General features: G+C 36.8%; 2 protein-coding genes across 2 annotated transcripts in view; one reads left to right on the top strand and one right to left on the bottom strand.

Annotated features, from left to right (window-relative positions):
* The window catches only part of iqch (IQ motif containing H), a 31,233-nt gene extending 21,601 nt beyond the window's left edge, over positions 1 to 9,632 (bottom strand). Inside the window, exons 1-8 of the mRNA XM_067389288.1 lie at positions 9,582 to 9,632; positions 9,346 to 9,468; positions 8,917 to 9,020; positions 8,732 to 8,807; positions 8,533 to 8,646; positions 3,176 to 3,293; positions 2,449 to 2,550; positions 404 to 591 (exon numbers count right to left, since the gene is read on the bottom strand). Of these exons, the coding sequence (XP_067245389.1) occupies positions 404 to 591; positions 2,449 to 2,550; positions 3,176 to 3,293; positions 8,533 to 8,646; positions 8,732 to 8,807; positions 8,917 to 9,020; positions 9,346 to 9,468; positions 9,582 to 9,632 (876 nt within the window). The remainder of the gene's footprint in view (positions 1 to 403; positions 592 to 2,448; positions 2,551 to 3,175; positions 3,294 to 8,532; positions 8,647 to 8,731; positions 8,808 to 8,916; positions 9,021 to 9,345; positions 9,469 to 9,581) is intronic.
* Positions 9,633 to 9,894: 262 nt separating this feature from the next.
* Positions 9,895 to 13,985, top strand: aagab (alpha and gamma adaptin binding protein). Its single transcript, XM_067390328.1, has 10 exons — positions 9,895 to 10,080; positions 10,933 to 11,123; positions 11,204 to 11,300; positions 11,378 to 11,467; positions 11,553 to 11,636; positions 11,951 to 12,030; positions 12,483 to 12,573; positions 12,744 to 12,848; positions 13,278 to 13,327; positions 13,407 to 13,985. Exons 1-10 carry the CDS (start codon positions 9,987 to 9,989, stop codon positions 13,482 to 13,484), a joined length of 960 nt encoding a protein of 319 aa, XP_067246429.1. The 5' UTR covers positions 9,895 to 9,986; the 3' UTR covers positions 13,485 to 13,985.
* The last annotated feature ends 1,086 nt before the right edge of the window (positions 13,986 to 15,071 follow it).

Here is a 15,071-nt window from a genome sequence, read left to right as displayed (position 1 = left end):
AAATCTACTAACTGAATAGGAAGCAACTGTAAAAGCTTATTTTTTGCAGTCATAAATCGAAAGGCCACTGGCTTGACCATTTCAAATCATTGCCTATTTCTGCCCTGAAGCTATTTCTGACACATTTAACATTACATTAGGGCTAAAAGGTCAATTTACACATAAAAGGAAAATTGATTATCAGTCAGTAAGCTTTCATGATCAGATTGCATGTTTAGTATGTGTTCATAGGCAAAATACAGCATAAAATAACAGTACTTTTGAGAAACAAACGATTATTTAAACACAGAAAACACATACAGTAGTGGGAATGGAAAATGAGCGATTTGTTACCTCAGCGAGCAGAGCACACTATATCCTTGTCATAAACAACTTTATGCACCTTAGTATAAATAAATAATACCTGCAGGTTAAGTGGGGTGAGTCGGGCTAACCCACGAGTCAGTACTCTGTTGTCAGAGCTCGCAGAAGCAGCTGAAGGAGGGGGAGTGCGCATGGTCCTGGATGTTGGACTCTCAGTTGATGATCTTCCAAGAGCCATTCCGTCTGTGCAAACATCCATCTCCCATTTACAAGCCTTTTCTGACTCATCTATCATCAACCAGGTAAGAAGAACATACTACAGTCATATGTCAAAGACTATTAAGTATAAAAACCTATAACAGATAATAAAAAATATGATAAAATATATGTAATATGTGTTTAGTTATTTCATTGAAGCTGACCATTTTATATATATATATATATATATATATTAGGGGTGTGACGAGATCTCGTGTCACGTTAGCTGATGTTGGTTAATACATTAATGTTAATAAATGAGACCTTATTGTAAAGTGTTAACATTTTTATTTATACTGTTTTTATTTTTTATGAACAGTTCAGTTAGGAGGTCAAAGGTTGTACAAGCTCATAAATCATGTACAGTAAGGTCTGAAGAGACTGAAATCATACAGAAGAGAAGTCAGTCAGTTGAGTTAGTAGCAAAACCTTTTACAGTGCTTGAGTATTGTTGTCTTTTACTGCATATGATAATTCATACTCAGAAAGTAGAACTGAAATGATATTCATTACAAGATGATTAGTTAAAACATTTCAAATACACCTGCAGAAAATTTTTTCTAGTCATGTATTTCACCATTGAAGATTTCTTAAAAATAGTTTGTAAAAATCTTGTCTCGTCTCGTGAACTCAGTCTTGAGTCTCGTGAGATACCTGTCTCATCACACCCTAATATATATATATATATATATACACACACACATATACACCGATTAGGCAAAACATTATGACCACATTCCTAATATTGTGTTGGTCCCCCTTTTGCTACCAAAACAGCCCTGACTCGTCGAGGCATGGACTCCACTAGACCCCTGAAGGTGTGTTGTGGTATCTGGCACCAAGTTGTTAGCAGCAGATTCTTTAAGTCCTGTAAGTTGAGAGATGGGGCCTCCATGGATTGGACTTGTTTGTTCAGCACATCCCATAGATGCTCGATTGGATTGAGATCTGGGGAATTTGGAGGCCAAGTCAACACCTCAAACTCGCTGGTGTGGCATGGTGCATTATCCTGCTGAATAAGGCCACAGCCACCAAGGAATAATGTTTCCATGAAAGGGTGTACATGGTCTGCAACAATGCTTAGGTAGGTGTTACGTGTCAAAGTAACATCCACATGGATGGCAGGACCTAAGGTTTCCCAGCAGAACATTGCCCCATCCACATGATGTAAAAGAAAACGTGATTTATCAGAACAGGCCACCTTCTTCCATTGCTCCGTGGTCCAGTTCTGATGCTCATGTGCCCACTGTTGGCGCTTTCGTGGTGGACAGGGGTCAGCATGGGCATCCTGACTGGACAGCATGGGCCCATGACCCTGTGGCCGGTTCACCACTGTTCCTTACTTGGACCGCTTTTGATATACTGACCACTGCAGACCCGGAACACCCCACAAGAGCTGCAGTTTTGGAGATGCTCTGACCTAGTCATCTAGCCATCACAATTTGGCCCTTGTCAAATTCACTCAAATTCTTCCTGTTCACTTGCTGCCTAACATATATCCCACTCAGTAACAGGTGCCGTGATGAAGAGATAATCAGTTATCAGTTACATTACATATATACAATTATATATATATATATATAAATATATAAATATAAATATATATATATATATATATATATATATAATTTTTTCTTCTTCTTTTTTCCCAAAAATACAAAATGCATGACTGACACTTAAAATAATCACAGATATCACAATCAAATGTTAATTGAACAAAAAAGCTATTTATGTGACATCCTTAATTAATCTATGAATGTAGATCATGGGGATCCAATACACAAAAAAGCTGTTTTAAAAAATTTTATTTTGGTATACATAAAAATTGACCTTCTAACTTTAAATGTAAGCCGCATGTGTATAATGGCATTATGGAAATAGACTGACCCATCTTACTTTGGCCACTGTCCTCTCTCTGGAGCACATGGACAGCTTTGGGCTGTGGTGGAGTTTGCACTGAAGAGAGGTCAGCTGCTGAGGGTTGCAGCACTGAAATGCATGAAACACCAAACAAGTCTCATTACAATCTGCAGAGAGGAGCTGTACACAAAATATTTCAGCACATTACTCATGATCACAAAAAGAGGGCACAAACAAACAAATTTATGCAAACATGCATATATACTAGCATTCAAAAGTAAGATTTTTTTTTTTTTAATTAAGTAATACTTTTATTCAGCAAGACTTTTACATGTTACAAAAAATATATATATTTCAAAAAAATAAATGCTGTTCTTTTGAACGTTTTTTTAAACCATATCACCATTTGAACAAAAATATTACCCAGTACAACTGTTTACAACACTGATAATAATAGGAAATATTTCTTAAAAACCAAATCAGTGTATTAGAATGATTAATGAAGTAATACCTGCTGAAAATTCTGCTTTGCCATTACAGGAATAAACTACATTTTAAAATATATCATAATAGAAAACTGTTTTTTAAATTCTAATAATACTTCACAATATTACTTTTAAAAATATTCCTGTATAAATTCAGCTTTGGTGAGCATAAAAGACTTCTTTCAAAAAGTAAAAATCTTACTGACTCAAAACTTTTTTTTACAATAGTAGTGTATGAAGAAATATCCATTGTTCAAAGAGATTTATACCTGCATTCGTGTGCTCGCATTCGGGTGGTGATTTGGGGTGTAGTTGTTTAGGCAGAGCTCCATGTGTTGTGGCGAAATTCCCTAAAGCAGGGCCAGTGACCACTCTTTGAGTCCCAACCTAGAAAAACCAAGGCAAGCAAATTTTCATTACATAAAAGTACACTATACTCTTTCTAACCCTTGTCACCTAAGCTAGAATATACAGTGGGTACGTAAAGTATTCAAACCCCCTTAAATCTTTCACTCTTTGTTATATAGCAGCCATTTGCTAAAATCATTTAAGTTCATTTTTTTCCCTCATTAATGTACACACAGCACCCCATATTGACAGAAAAACACAGAATTGTTGACATTTTTGCAGATTTATTAAAAAAGAAAAACTGAAACATCACATGGTCCTAAGTATTCAGACCCTTTTCTGTGACACTCATATATTTAACTCAGGTGCTGTTCATTTCTTCTGATCATCCTTGAGATGGTTCTACACCTTCATTTGAGTCCAGATGTGTTTGATTATACTGATCGGACTTGATTAGGAAAGCCACACACCTGTCTATATAAGACCTTACAGCTCACAGTGCATGTCAGAGCAAATGAGAATCATGAGGCCAAAGGAACTGCCTGAAGAGCTCAGAGACAGAACTGTGGCAAGGCACAGTTTTTCTTCATTAATAAATCTGCAAAAATGTCAACAATTCTGTGTTTTTCTGTCAATATGGGGTGATGTGTGTATATTAATGAGGGAAAAATGAACTTAAATGATTTTAGCAAATGGCTGCAATATAACAAAGAGTGAAAAATTTAAGGGGGTCTGAATACTTTCCGTACCCACTGTAGTTAAGAAAATGAAAATCTGTCATGATTTATTTTATTGTACTTGATACATTAAATTCATAATTTAGCATTCAAATCTCACGTGGCTATTCAAGTTTGTTGTGTTCCGATCAGTTAAGACAAACATGGTCCCCATTCACTTTCATCAACAAGGTAAATGGTAACAGAATTCTCATTTTTGGGTGAACTATCCCTTTAAGCTTGGATGAACTATTAATGGGAATGTCTCCAAAATGCAATAAAACATTGTCCAAACGTGGAGAAATTACTGAGCCCTGAATGATAGCTCTGTGGTCAAAGGTCAGAGGTATTGAAAGTGACAGAACAAAGGGTATTAACCTACTGCCCCATCTCACTGGGCCAAAAAGACCTGCCTGCAGGCTCTAAAGCCACCATTCGCCCAATACTAGAAGAAGAGAGAGCGGGAACATACTTCACTCAATAACTTGCTCATGAAGAATGCTATTAGCTTCGGGTCACCGATCAGATTTCTCCCTCCAAACAAAACTTTGTTGAAAAAGGCTTGGAGACGACTATCCATTAATCAGGCTGGTGGCAGCTTGTAGATGTCAAGAAATATGGTTTCTCTTTCTCTCTGTTCCGTTGGCTGTAGCGAATTACAAGCGCGTGCACATTTGCGAGAGAGAGAGCGCGGTGATGTTGTGTGATTACAACCAACAGATTTTCCGCATTCATTAAAATAAAGCTGGAGCTAAAATACAGGCAGTTAATGACATTGTAAACTGGCCAATAAGCCCCCTTCCCTGAAGCAATCAATCACATGCTGGCAATGCTTTCTGGATACTTTGAGCACGGCTTGGTTTATTTGTCTCGCACCTTCTCTCAAGTGAACAGCTGTTTGAAATCTTCTAGAATTAAATTCCATCAGAGCAATGCCTAAAATGCTCCTACCTCCTCATTATCATATAATAGTTCATGAATCAAATGAAAGTCGTGCTCCACATTCCACAATAAAATGGACGTACTGCAATAATTAGGATTTTCGCAATAGCCATATGGTGACTAATATAATTCATCATTAATTTTTACACTCATTTTGATAAAAACAAGTACCAAAAGTCACAAATTATACATAATATCACTTCAAAGGACAAAAAGCCCAATAAAAACATGTTATCTACCGACAATTTATAGCCTATTAAAAGCAAGATAAACTTTTTTGGTGAAAAAAAAAAAAAATGCAACGAGTAGGACGTGCATTAATCATAGCACACGAAACAGCATCAAAGAAGAAGGTCAGTCACTTCCTCATTGCCGAAAAACATATAATGGAGAGCGCCCTGTGAGTTTGTCAAGTTGTGGGCACATGCCAGACAGAGCCCTTCTGTACACTCCTCATCCTGCTGTTCCGGATTCTCCCCCTGATGTTCTCTGGCCTGCCTGTTGTCACACCACTGAGCTCCTTGACAAACCACGAGCACCAGCCAGGTGTTTGGAGTGGTTTTGAGGCTCGCAGCTGTTTAAGTGGTACAAGGGGACAACAGTGGGAGCTCCTTTGGAGACTCAGCAGAGAACTAGCCGACAGCATAGAGATATTGACGCAGCAGGCAGAGCGCCAGCGAGTGCCAGTTGGGTAAGCCACGGCTGTCTTATTGGCATGCGGGAACAGGTACCAGTGCCTGTCCTGAGACAGCTGTAAAGCAGCAGCCCATACAACTGCAATCAGGCGGTGGCCGTCCTCAGAAGAATGCTGATGTGCCGCAATCTGCGTCTGTCTGCTTTCGGCAGCCAAGTCTCATACCTTCTTCTCAACAACATGACAGCCTCCTCACGAGTGACAGGCAGAGGATGCAGGAGATAGAGGAAGAACCGCAGCGGAAAGCAGAAGGGGGGAAACAGAGCACCAAAACAAATGGTGACCTTTAGAAAGATTAATTTGTTTACCAACAGACAGATTTAGCTGTCACTGCCAAATCAGGTGACCTTCAAATCCACATCTCCTCTCTGAAAGCAAAGTGACTGGAGTCATCTATTATTACACGCCAGTCACGTCATTTCTTTTCGTGAGGCTCATGTGACAGACGCTGGTGTTAAGGTAACAGTCAACACTGGCCACCATATAATCAACACTATCATTAAGCCTTAATCATAAAAGCCGTTGGATTTTAATTCAGACACACATGTAAAATAAAGGAATGAGAACATGTTAAAGCGATAGTTCACTGAAAAAAATAAAATTCTGTCATCATTTACTCACCCTAATGTCGTTGCAAACCTGTATGACTTTCTGTGTTCTGTGGAAGATATTCTGAGAATTTTTTATTTTTTTTTTCATTACAATGTCAATGGTCACAAAGACGGTTTGGCCGCCAATATTCTTCAAAATATATTTTTTTGTGTGTTCTGCAGAAGAAAGAAGTTCATACAGGTTTGGAACAACACGAGAGTGAGTTAAAGGGTTAATTCACGCAAAAATAAGATTTCTGCCACTGAGTACTCACACTTATGTCGTTACACACCCTTAAGACCTTTGTTCATCTTCCGAACTCAAATTAAGATATTTTTGATGAAATCCGAGAGGTTTCTGATACCCCATAGAAAGCAGCTTAAAGGAACACTCTAATTTTTTTGAAAATAGGCTAATTTTCCAACTCCCCTAGGGTTAAACAGTTGAGTTTTACCGTTTTCGAATCCATTCAGCCGATCTCCGGGTCTGGCGGTACCACTTTTAGCATAGCTTAGCATAGTTCATTGAATCTGATTAGACCGTTAGCATCTCGCTCAAAAATGACCAAAGAGTTTCAATATTTTTCCTATTTAAAACTTGACTCTTCTGTAGTTACTCTGTGTACTAAGTCCGACGGAAAATGAAAAGTTGCAATTTTCTAGGCCGATATGGCTCGGAACTATACTCTCATTCCGGTGTAATAATCAAGGAACTTTGCTGCCGTATCATGAGTGCAGCAGGCGCAAGGATATTACGCAGCATCTCTCACAAACGTCTCTCCTGTGCAAGCAGGGGGTCACAGGCGCTGCGTAATATCATTGCGCCTGCTGCACCCATGGGGTCTCATTCATGAAACATTCGTAAATATATGAGTAAATATGTGAGTGATTTGCGCATAAAGAGACCTTCCCGAAAACTCTTCTCCTGATTCACAAATACTTCGTAAACGTCAGAAGTGATAGTGAAATGTGTGTGTGTGTTAATGAATTCCAATCAGTCGTAAATGGGACGCACGTGCACGCTCATTCTCAATTACCATAAATCCCGCCCATTAAATCCAACTGACAACTATATATGGGCATCATATTATGACACCAAACGAAGGATTTTGACCATTTGGGGCCATTAGTTTGCCCAGCCCTATTGAAATCAATTCATTATTTGATTAAAGTGCTCCGTTTGCAGATGCTATTACTGGCTCTCACAATAAAAGTAAAAAGAAAAAACATATGTAATTACTATATATAATATTTTTTCAAAATGCTGTGTAATGTACCTTATTAAGGTGAATTAAAATGCAGCCTTATTAATGAGCAAAGCATTCGGATGTTAAACGCACTATTTACGCGTGGCTGGGAGCAGGTGTAGATTTCTTTCGTACCAACTAACGTTTAGAAAATACGAACATTTTAATGAATCCGAAAATTTAAGCCAGAACCACTTTACACACGATTTACACAAAAATTCGTTCTGCTCGTGTTTCATGAATGAGACCCATGGTACGGCAGCAAAGTTCCTTGATTATTAGCGAGATGCTAACGTTCTAATCAGATTCAATGAACTATGCTAAGCTATGCTAAAAGTGGTACCGCCAGACCTGGAGATCAGCTGAATGGATTCGAAAACGGTAAAACTCAACTGTTTAAGTCTAGGGGAGTTGGAAAATTAGCCTATTTTCAAAAAAAGTGGAGTGTTCCTTTAATTACTACATTCTAGGTCTAGAAAGGTAGTAAAGACATCGTTAAAATAGTCCATGTGACTACAGTGGTTCAACCAGCTCAGTATTGGCCGATTCACGTGAGCAGCATGATGCATGCGTGTGATGCTGATGCAAGAGCCGGCCAATAATGAGCCGGCGTTCTGATGTAGAACCCAGAAGCGCTGCACTGTATTTACAACGTAAACAGCATAGGAAAATGACAGGGAAGTAAAGAAATTGTTGAATAAAGTTGTTATATTTGTTTTGTTTTTGCACACAAAAAGTCGCTTCATAATATGAAGGTTGAACTACTGTAGTCACGTGGACTATTTTAACAATGTCTTTAAAACCTTTCTGGACCTTGAATGTGGTAATTTCATTGCTTTCTGTGGGGAATCAGAAACTTCTAGGATTTCATCAAAAATATCTTAATTTGTGTTCCGAAGATGAACAAAGGTCTTACAGGTGTGGAACGACATGAAGGTGAGTAATTAATGACAGAAATTACATTTTTGGGTGAACTAACCCTTTAATTATAACAACATTTTCTTTTTTGGGTAAACTGTCCCTTTAATAGACCTTTTTGAATAAGAATAGAAATAAATAAAATCATTCCTGTCAGGAACTCACGCCAGCCTCGTTTCTCTTGTGCAGGTGAGGAAACTGAATCCCATAATTTTGTTGCATGAGCTCCTTGTTCTTCGGGTGAAAAGGGTTGTTGAGGAGACGCGTGATAAATGCTGACTTGTGCTGTGTGGGAAATAGAAACATAGAGTTCAGAATACAGATATTTTTTGTCTTCACAAATGTTATGAATTAGTGTAAAGATGGAAACCTTTTCCCCTGGTGATGGACCAGAAATATGGCTTCTCTGAGGACGTGCATTTGGTATTGTCTCGTATGGTGGCTGCCTACAAAAATGTTAGATATGTTCAAACAATTTTACATTATGTAATTGAAATATTTCTGATATTGTAGATTTTGATATATTTATATGAGTATCAGAGTTTTTTAAAATACCATTTTACAGGCTTGGCAGGGGCATTCTTCTTTTCAGGCTCTTCAATACACGGTAAAGTCAAAACTTGATTGTTAATGGTTTTCAGATAATCGTCCGCATGCCTCTATGAATCAATAAACAGATCATATTTACATACAATACATTATTCTTCCACTTCACACATCCACATTTCACATATTTGTGTGTTTTATTGCATGAATCGTACAAGCCAGGGACTGCAAGATGACCTAATACTGATTTCAAATATGTTTAAGTAAAATATGTTTACTTTGAGGAAAAAAATATATTTTTGCAATTTTATAAACTCCCCACCTCACTCTTTACACACTCCCCCCTACGACTATACAGTAATTTAGTACTGTATGCTGTGCATTTAGGATATACCTCAACTATACAAACATATTCTAATAAAGTCATCATTTATATACCCTTATTCCATTTTCTGTCCTGCTGATGGCTGTATCCAGAGCTTGAATGTCCAAAACTTCCCCGTCCTGTTGCACAGTCAATCGAACTAGGTTCTTTTTTAGTTGTCTTAAATCATCCTGCACCTAAGACACAAGAAAATTCACAAACGTACGTTAATTATGTCATTTTCAATTATATAATGTAAGTTTGTATATTTAACACTTCAATAGTTGTCAAGCCTTCTTGTCTATTATACCTTTACTAAAATATGCCCAACTTCATCCTTATTTTTAAGGACGTCGGCCATTCCTCAACTAAATAACTTTTCTTCTAAACAAAGGTCTGGCCGTAACTATGGCAACACGACGCATTCTCTGTGAGAAACACGCAGGCAGTTTTTTATTATTTTTTTATTATTATTATAATTTCGTTATTAAGTTGTAGTGTGTGTCACTTACTAACACGCTATTTTTAAAGCTTTTCATTGTAAAGCCGTTTTGCTTTAACTTTTAAAGTAAACTTTAGATTTTCTATCCCACACACGCGCAGACACGGAAGTAAGTTGAGGTTAGAGGTGAAAGGTTTCCTTGAGGAGGTTGACAGCTGCTGCTAACGTGCTAACTTTCATTTGGAGCTGTTTTTAAGTGTCTAAAAGCTTAAAATGGCAGATGATCAAGGAGATGAAGTACCTGCTCTGCCGTGTATCTTAGTCACAAGTTGTGACTCAAGCTTTAAAGAAGAGGAGCTCATTAGACGTGAGTAAAAGCGGGAAATTTATCCAAGACTCGTTAGCCTTGCAGCTATGCTAACGTTAGCTGTCAACAAGAAACATCCATCGTGGTGTCTCCTGATTACAGTTTAAAATATGTTGATCGCGATAACTGTTTAATTGTTAATTGCATAAAATGTATTGTACATAAATATATTGTGTAACTATAGCATAAAGCCTTATTTTTTGTAAAGATTACTCAACTGTCATCTTAGAAATATACATCTGGCTTTTTGCTCATTTCATGTAACTTGAAGTGTTTCTTAAAAGTCATTATTTTTCTTTACACGTTTGTCTCTCATAGTGGTTGTCTAGAAATACTTTGTTCTTGGATTATTGATAAAACACGATACAACTGGACAATATGTGTGAATAATTTCTGGCATATATACAGATATTCTTGATACAGTGCTACACTGCATAATATGTATGCAATATATAACCTTATACGTTGGGAACTTCTTGTGAAACACATGTTTAGACTGTGCATGTATAAAATCCAGTAAAAATGGTTGTGTATGGTTTATTCTTGTCTATGATGTTTATAACGTTTATTGTAATGACAATGGTTACTCTATCTATCTGTCTATCTACCTATCTATCTAATCATGTGTAAGTGTACTTTTAGTACATTTTAAGGGAAAAAAATTTATTGATTCATTATATCCAGTGATTTTAAAAAAAAAAAAAAATGTGTCCAGCAGGCGGCAGTGTTGGGCTTTATTTAACTTATTATGGCTTATTTATATATTAGTGGTTGTTTTCACTGCCAATTTTTTTTTTAATTGATATCAAATACACCCTTGGCCAATAACAGTTTTGTCTGTATTTATTCCAGAGATCTTGGGCTCAGAATCACTACCACAAGCTTCCAAAATAGAGGAAAAAGTTTCTTGGTTTCCATGGACAATTAACAACAAATACTACACAGCAGACGTCAGTCTATGTGTGGTTTCAAGTACATTCGACATGAATGCAGAGGTTGCCCGCTCTATGCAAGCATTCATCATTTATTTTGACAGCAAAACTGTGAGTGATGGACATATTGATCTTCTTACAAATTCGCCATTCTATGCATGTGCTTTGATTCACCTCTTTATGTATTTCAGAAAGACGGCCTTAACAATGTCAACCCCTGGTTATCAGTAGTGGAGGAACTGGCTCCAGAAGTGCTGATCCTAGTGTGTGACCATGTGTGTGACAGCGGTGGGTGTGTGTTTGGTCTCGTTCATCATTAGTGTTTTTTTGTTGTTGCTAAGTTTGGTCTGAATATACCGTTACAGGTGTCAGCAGACATGAAGCCCAGCAATGGTGTCTGGCTCACGCATTTGAATTAGTAGAGCTCAACCCTCAAGATCTACCTGATGAAGATGGTGAGAGAGAAGACACGGTGAAGTCATGATTATGCACAAAAATGGTTTTGTTTACAGTGTATTGTTTATGTTGTGTATCCCGTAGATGACTTCCCAGAATCCACTGGAATAAAACGAATACTGCAGGCCCTCAACGCCAACGTCTGGTCCAGTGTCGAGATGAAAGATGGTGAGATTGTACTGTCCTAATGCAAAATGTACAATGTCAAGTCACCTGTGTTTTTATAGCACTTTATACAATAGAAATTGTTTCAAAGCAGCTTCACAGTAATAAACAGGAAATTAATGATGCAAACTTTATGAAATATGAGACAAATTCTTTCATTATTCACAAACTGAGTCATTATTCAGCTCAATTCAGTTCAACTGTGTAAAGATCATTCATTATGAAATGCCATTATCATCTACAACAAACCATATTCACAGGTTCATTCTAAGCAATGTTTATTAACTTTTCTTCTGATTATCATTTATTCCCTTCAGAACATAGTCAGGGATTTGGGCTAATGAGCAGCCTGGTGGCCTCTCATCACAACAACCCACGGCCCAGTCAAGAAACACTGGTTAGCCTCTAATTTTCTACACTCTAAACTATGTAGATGAACATTATTTAACTTTGTCTGGGTATGTTAGAGTCTTAAAGGGATAGTTCACCCAAAAATGAAAACTTTGTCATCATTTACTCGCCCTCGGATTGTTCCAAACCTGTATGGATTTATTTCTTCTGCTTAGCACAAATAAAGATATTTTAAAGAATGTTGGCACCCAATCAGTTGTTGGTCCCCATTGACTTCCATGGTATTTTTTCCATTCAATGAACGTCAATGGAGCCCGTCAAATGTTTGGTTACCAACATTGTTTAAAATATCTTCTTTTGTATTCAGCAGAAGAAAAACTCATACGGGTTTGGAATAGCTTAAGGGTGAGTAAATGATGACAGAATTTAAATTTTTGGGTGAACTGTCCCTTTTAAGGTCATCTCGTTGTAACGGGCTATTTTTTCCCCTGTTATTAGACATCTCATTCCCCATCCAACAGTACAGATGAAGGCACTGAGAGCCAGAGAGTAGAGAATAACCAGAATAATACAGTAGACACAGCAGTTGGTATGTACTTTTGTTAAGGGCTATATATTTATACTCATTTTGGAGGTAAATTAATAGTAAAATAGCATATTAGCATATAAAGTACAAATGGAACAAGCTGTTTTTCTTTTGTTTTTTTGTATTTGAATATCTGTTCGGTGTTTAATGAAATATTTGCCAATCTGTCACAGATCCCATGATTGACATAGATATCCAGGAGTTGGCTAATCTAACAGCTGGGGATGCAGATGTGGAGAATTTTGAACGACTCTTTACAAAATTGAAAGAGATGAAAGGTAAAAAAGACTTTTATTTATATATATATATATATATATATAAATATATATATATATATATATATATATATATATATATATATATATATACACACTACTGTTCAAAAGTTTGGGATCAGCAAGATTTTCAAAGAAGTCTCTTCTGTTCACTAAGGCTGCATTCATTTGATCAAAAATACAGTAAAAACAGTAATATTGTGAAATATTAGTACGATTTAAAATAACTCTTTTCTATATTAATATATTTAAAAATGTAATTTATTCCTGAAATGGTAAAGCTGAATTTTCCTTTTTTTATCATCGTCAATGTTGTATATATAATTGTCTTTACTGTCAATTTATATTTTGTATGCATATATTGAATTGAAAGATTTGATTGAAGGCCTTTTTTTACAAATAGCATTCACTATATTCTTACATTTCTTGTAGACAAGGCCTCTTCGTTGCCACATGAACAGAGGAAAGTACATGCAGAGAAGGTAATATTATCTTATTAACACTAATGCGAATACGTTTAATTTTAAATCTTGAACTAACAGTTGATTTACCCTCAATCAGGTTGCTAAAGCATTCTGGATGGCTATTGGTGGAGACCAGGATGAGATTGATGGCTTGTCATCAGGGGAGGAGAGTTAAGGCCAGAGTTACTCTTAACCAGCTTAAAATGTTGATACTCAGCCCACCCTTCGAACCCCGTCGTCCCAAATCTGCCCAGCCAAGCCATGTCCTGCCCAAGAACCCAAGATCCGACATGAGGAAGATGCAAGAAAGTGGGCAAAAACAGCAACTGAGATTTTCATGTTACTGCTGTTACTATAATCTGAACGTCCAACACCTCAATCAGGCAGTACAGAGTCATTATGGGCTTTTGGCTTTAAACATTGTAATCTCAGAGCCATTGGATGGGTTGCAGGCGGCAAGATGATCTTGTCTGCTCTCTGGTGCAAGCCACATGCAAGGATGAAGCTTATGGTTCTGTCAAGAGTTGTTGTAAATCATATGACAGATGAGCTGACAAATATGGATTGTTTTTAAACTTATTTTTCTTGATATAAGTCACAATTACGGACTATGCTTGAGCATGTCATTAGCTCTTCATCAATTAAAAGAATAATCTGTCAAATCAACGTAGATGTTCTTTTGTTTTGTTTGGAAATACATTCGATTCTTTACATAAGAAACAAAGTGAGTGCAAAAACTGAAAACGATGCTCTTAAAACATTTTATTATTAAAACGTACTTAACAAAAGTCAATATAACAAGAAAAGTGAAGTCTTGACTTCACAAGAAAAGCAAAGTAAATGTAACAAGAAAACTGAAGTGAGTGTACATTACAGAAAAGCAAAAGGGAAATTCAGGGAAAACGAGAATTAAGCACCGGTTTAAGAATATGAATGGATTTACTGACACTACTAGACAAAGAATGTTGTATTTGCTTCCAAATCAAGAGTGCAAGAAAAGAAACAGAATATAAGCAACATTCCAGCAAAAAGGACAAATCTAAATAATATCAACAGTCCATTGTCAATCTGTCCATTGGCCCTGTTGAGTCTCAGATGAAGAGCCGGCAAGATTCAGAGCAAAAGACACAGCTTGGGGGGAATCAAACACAAGCGTCAATTGTTTCATGAAACATCCAGTTTGATTTTCAAAATCAAGCAGAGATTGTCAGGACTTTCATGATTCAGTGCTTATTCCTTGAGAAACCTGGCATCACCCAATTAAATAAGAAATATGCATACAGTCCGTATTTCTGATTGCGTTGAGTTAGTTGTTAAATGTCAGTACAACAAATGCAGGGATTTAAATAACCTGAAGATCAAAGTGTACACACAAAAATCTAGCCATTGACACTGTTCTCTAGTGAAATCGATCTTTATGTAAAAATACAAGCTTTCCAAGAGCTGCCAGCAGTACTTGCCATCCATTTTTCTGTGAAAAAAACCCTCTAAATACAATAGTGATTATTTTTACCCACTCAAAAATCACTTACTGTAAAATAGTGTAGTATGTAGAGATATGAAATGCTGTTAGTTGTTAGATGACTTCATGAGCTTAAAAATCAGTTTAATGGATTGACAGTCCTGTGTCTAAAACGTCCCTTTCATGCACACAGAAGACAAAGAAATCAAGTGAATGTTGTAAAGAAAAATGGTGAATAATGGTGCGTTCACATTTACCATTGTTTGGCAAATTTTTGTCTAAAAAAAAAAAAAAAAGTCC

The sequence above is a fragment of the Chanodichthys erythropterus genome, chromosome 7 (genome assembly GCF_024489055.1).
Source record: "Chanodichthys erythropterus isolate Z2021 chromosome 7, ASM2448905v1, whole genome shotgun sequence".
NCBI lineage: Eukaryota > Metazoa > Chordata > Actinopteri > Cypriniformes > Xenocyprididae > Chanodichthys > Chanodichthys erythropterus.
This window is presented reverse-complemented; position numbering and strand designations above follow the sequence as displayed.

Excerpts from the sequence above, each read along its gene's own strand:
- aagab (XM_067390328.1), top strand. The coding sequence starts at position 9,987 with ATGGCAGATGATCAAGGAGATGAAGTACCTGCTCTGCCGTGTATCTTA. Across the intron at positions 10,081-10,932 it reads AGAAGAGGAGCTCATTAGAC|AGATCTTGGGCTCAGAATCA; the intron begins GTGAGTAAAAGC and ends TATTTATTCCAG. Across the intron at positions 11,468-11,552 it reads AGATCTACCTGATGAAGATG|ATGACTTCCCAGAATCCACT; the intron begins GTGAGAGAGAAG and ends TGTATCCCGTAG.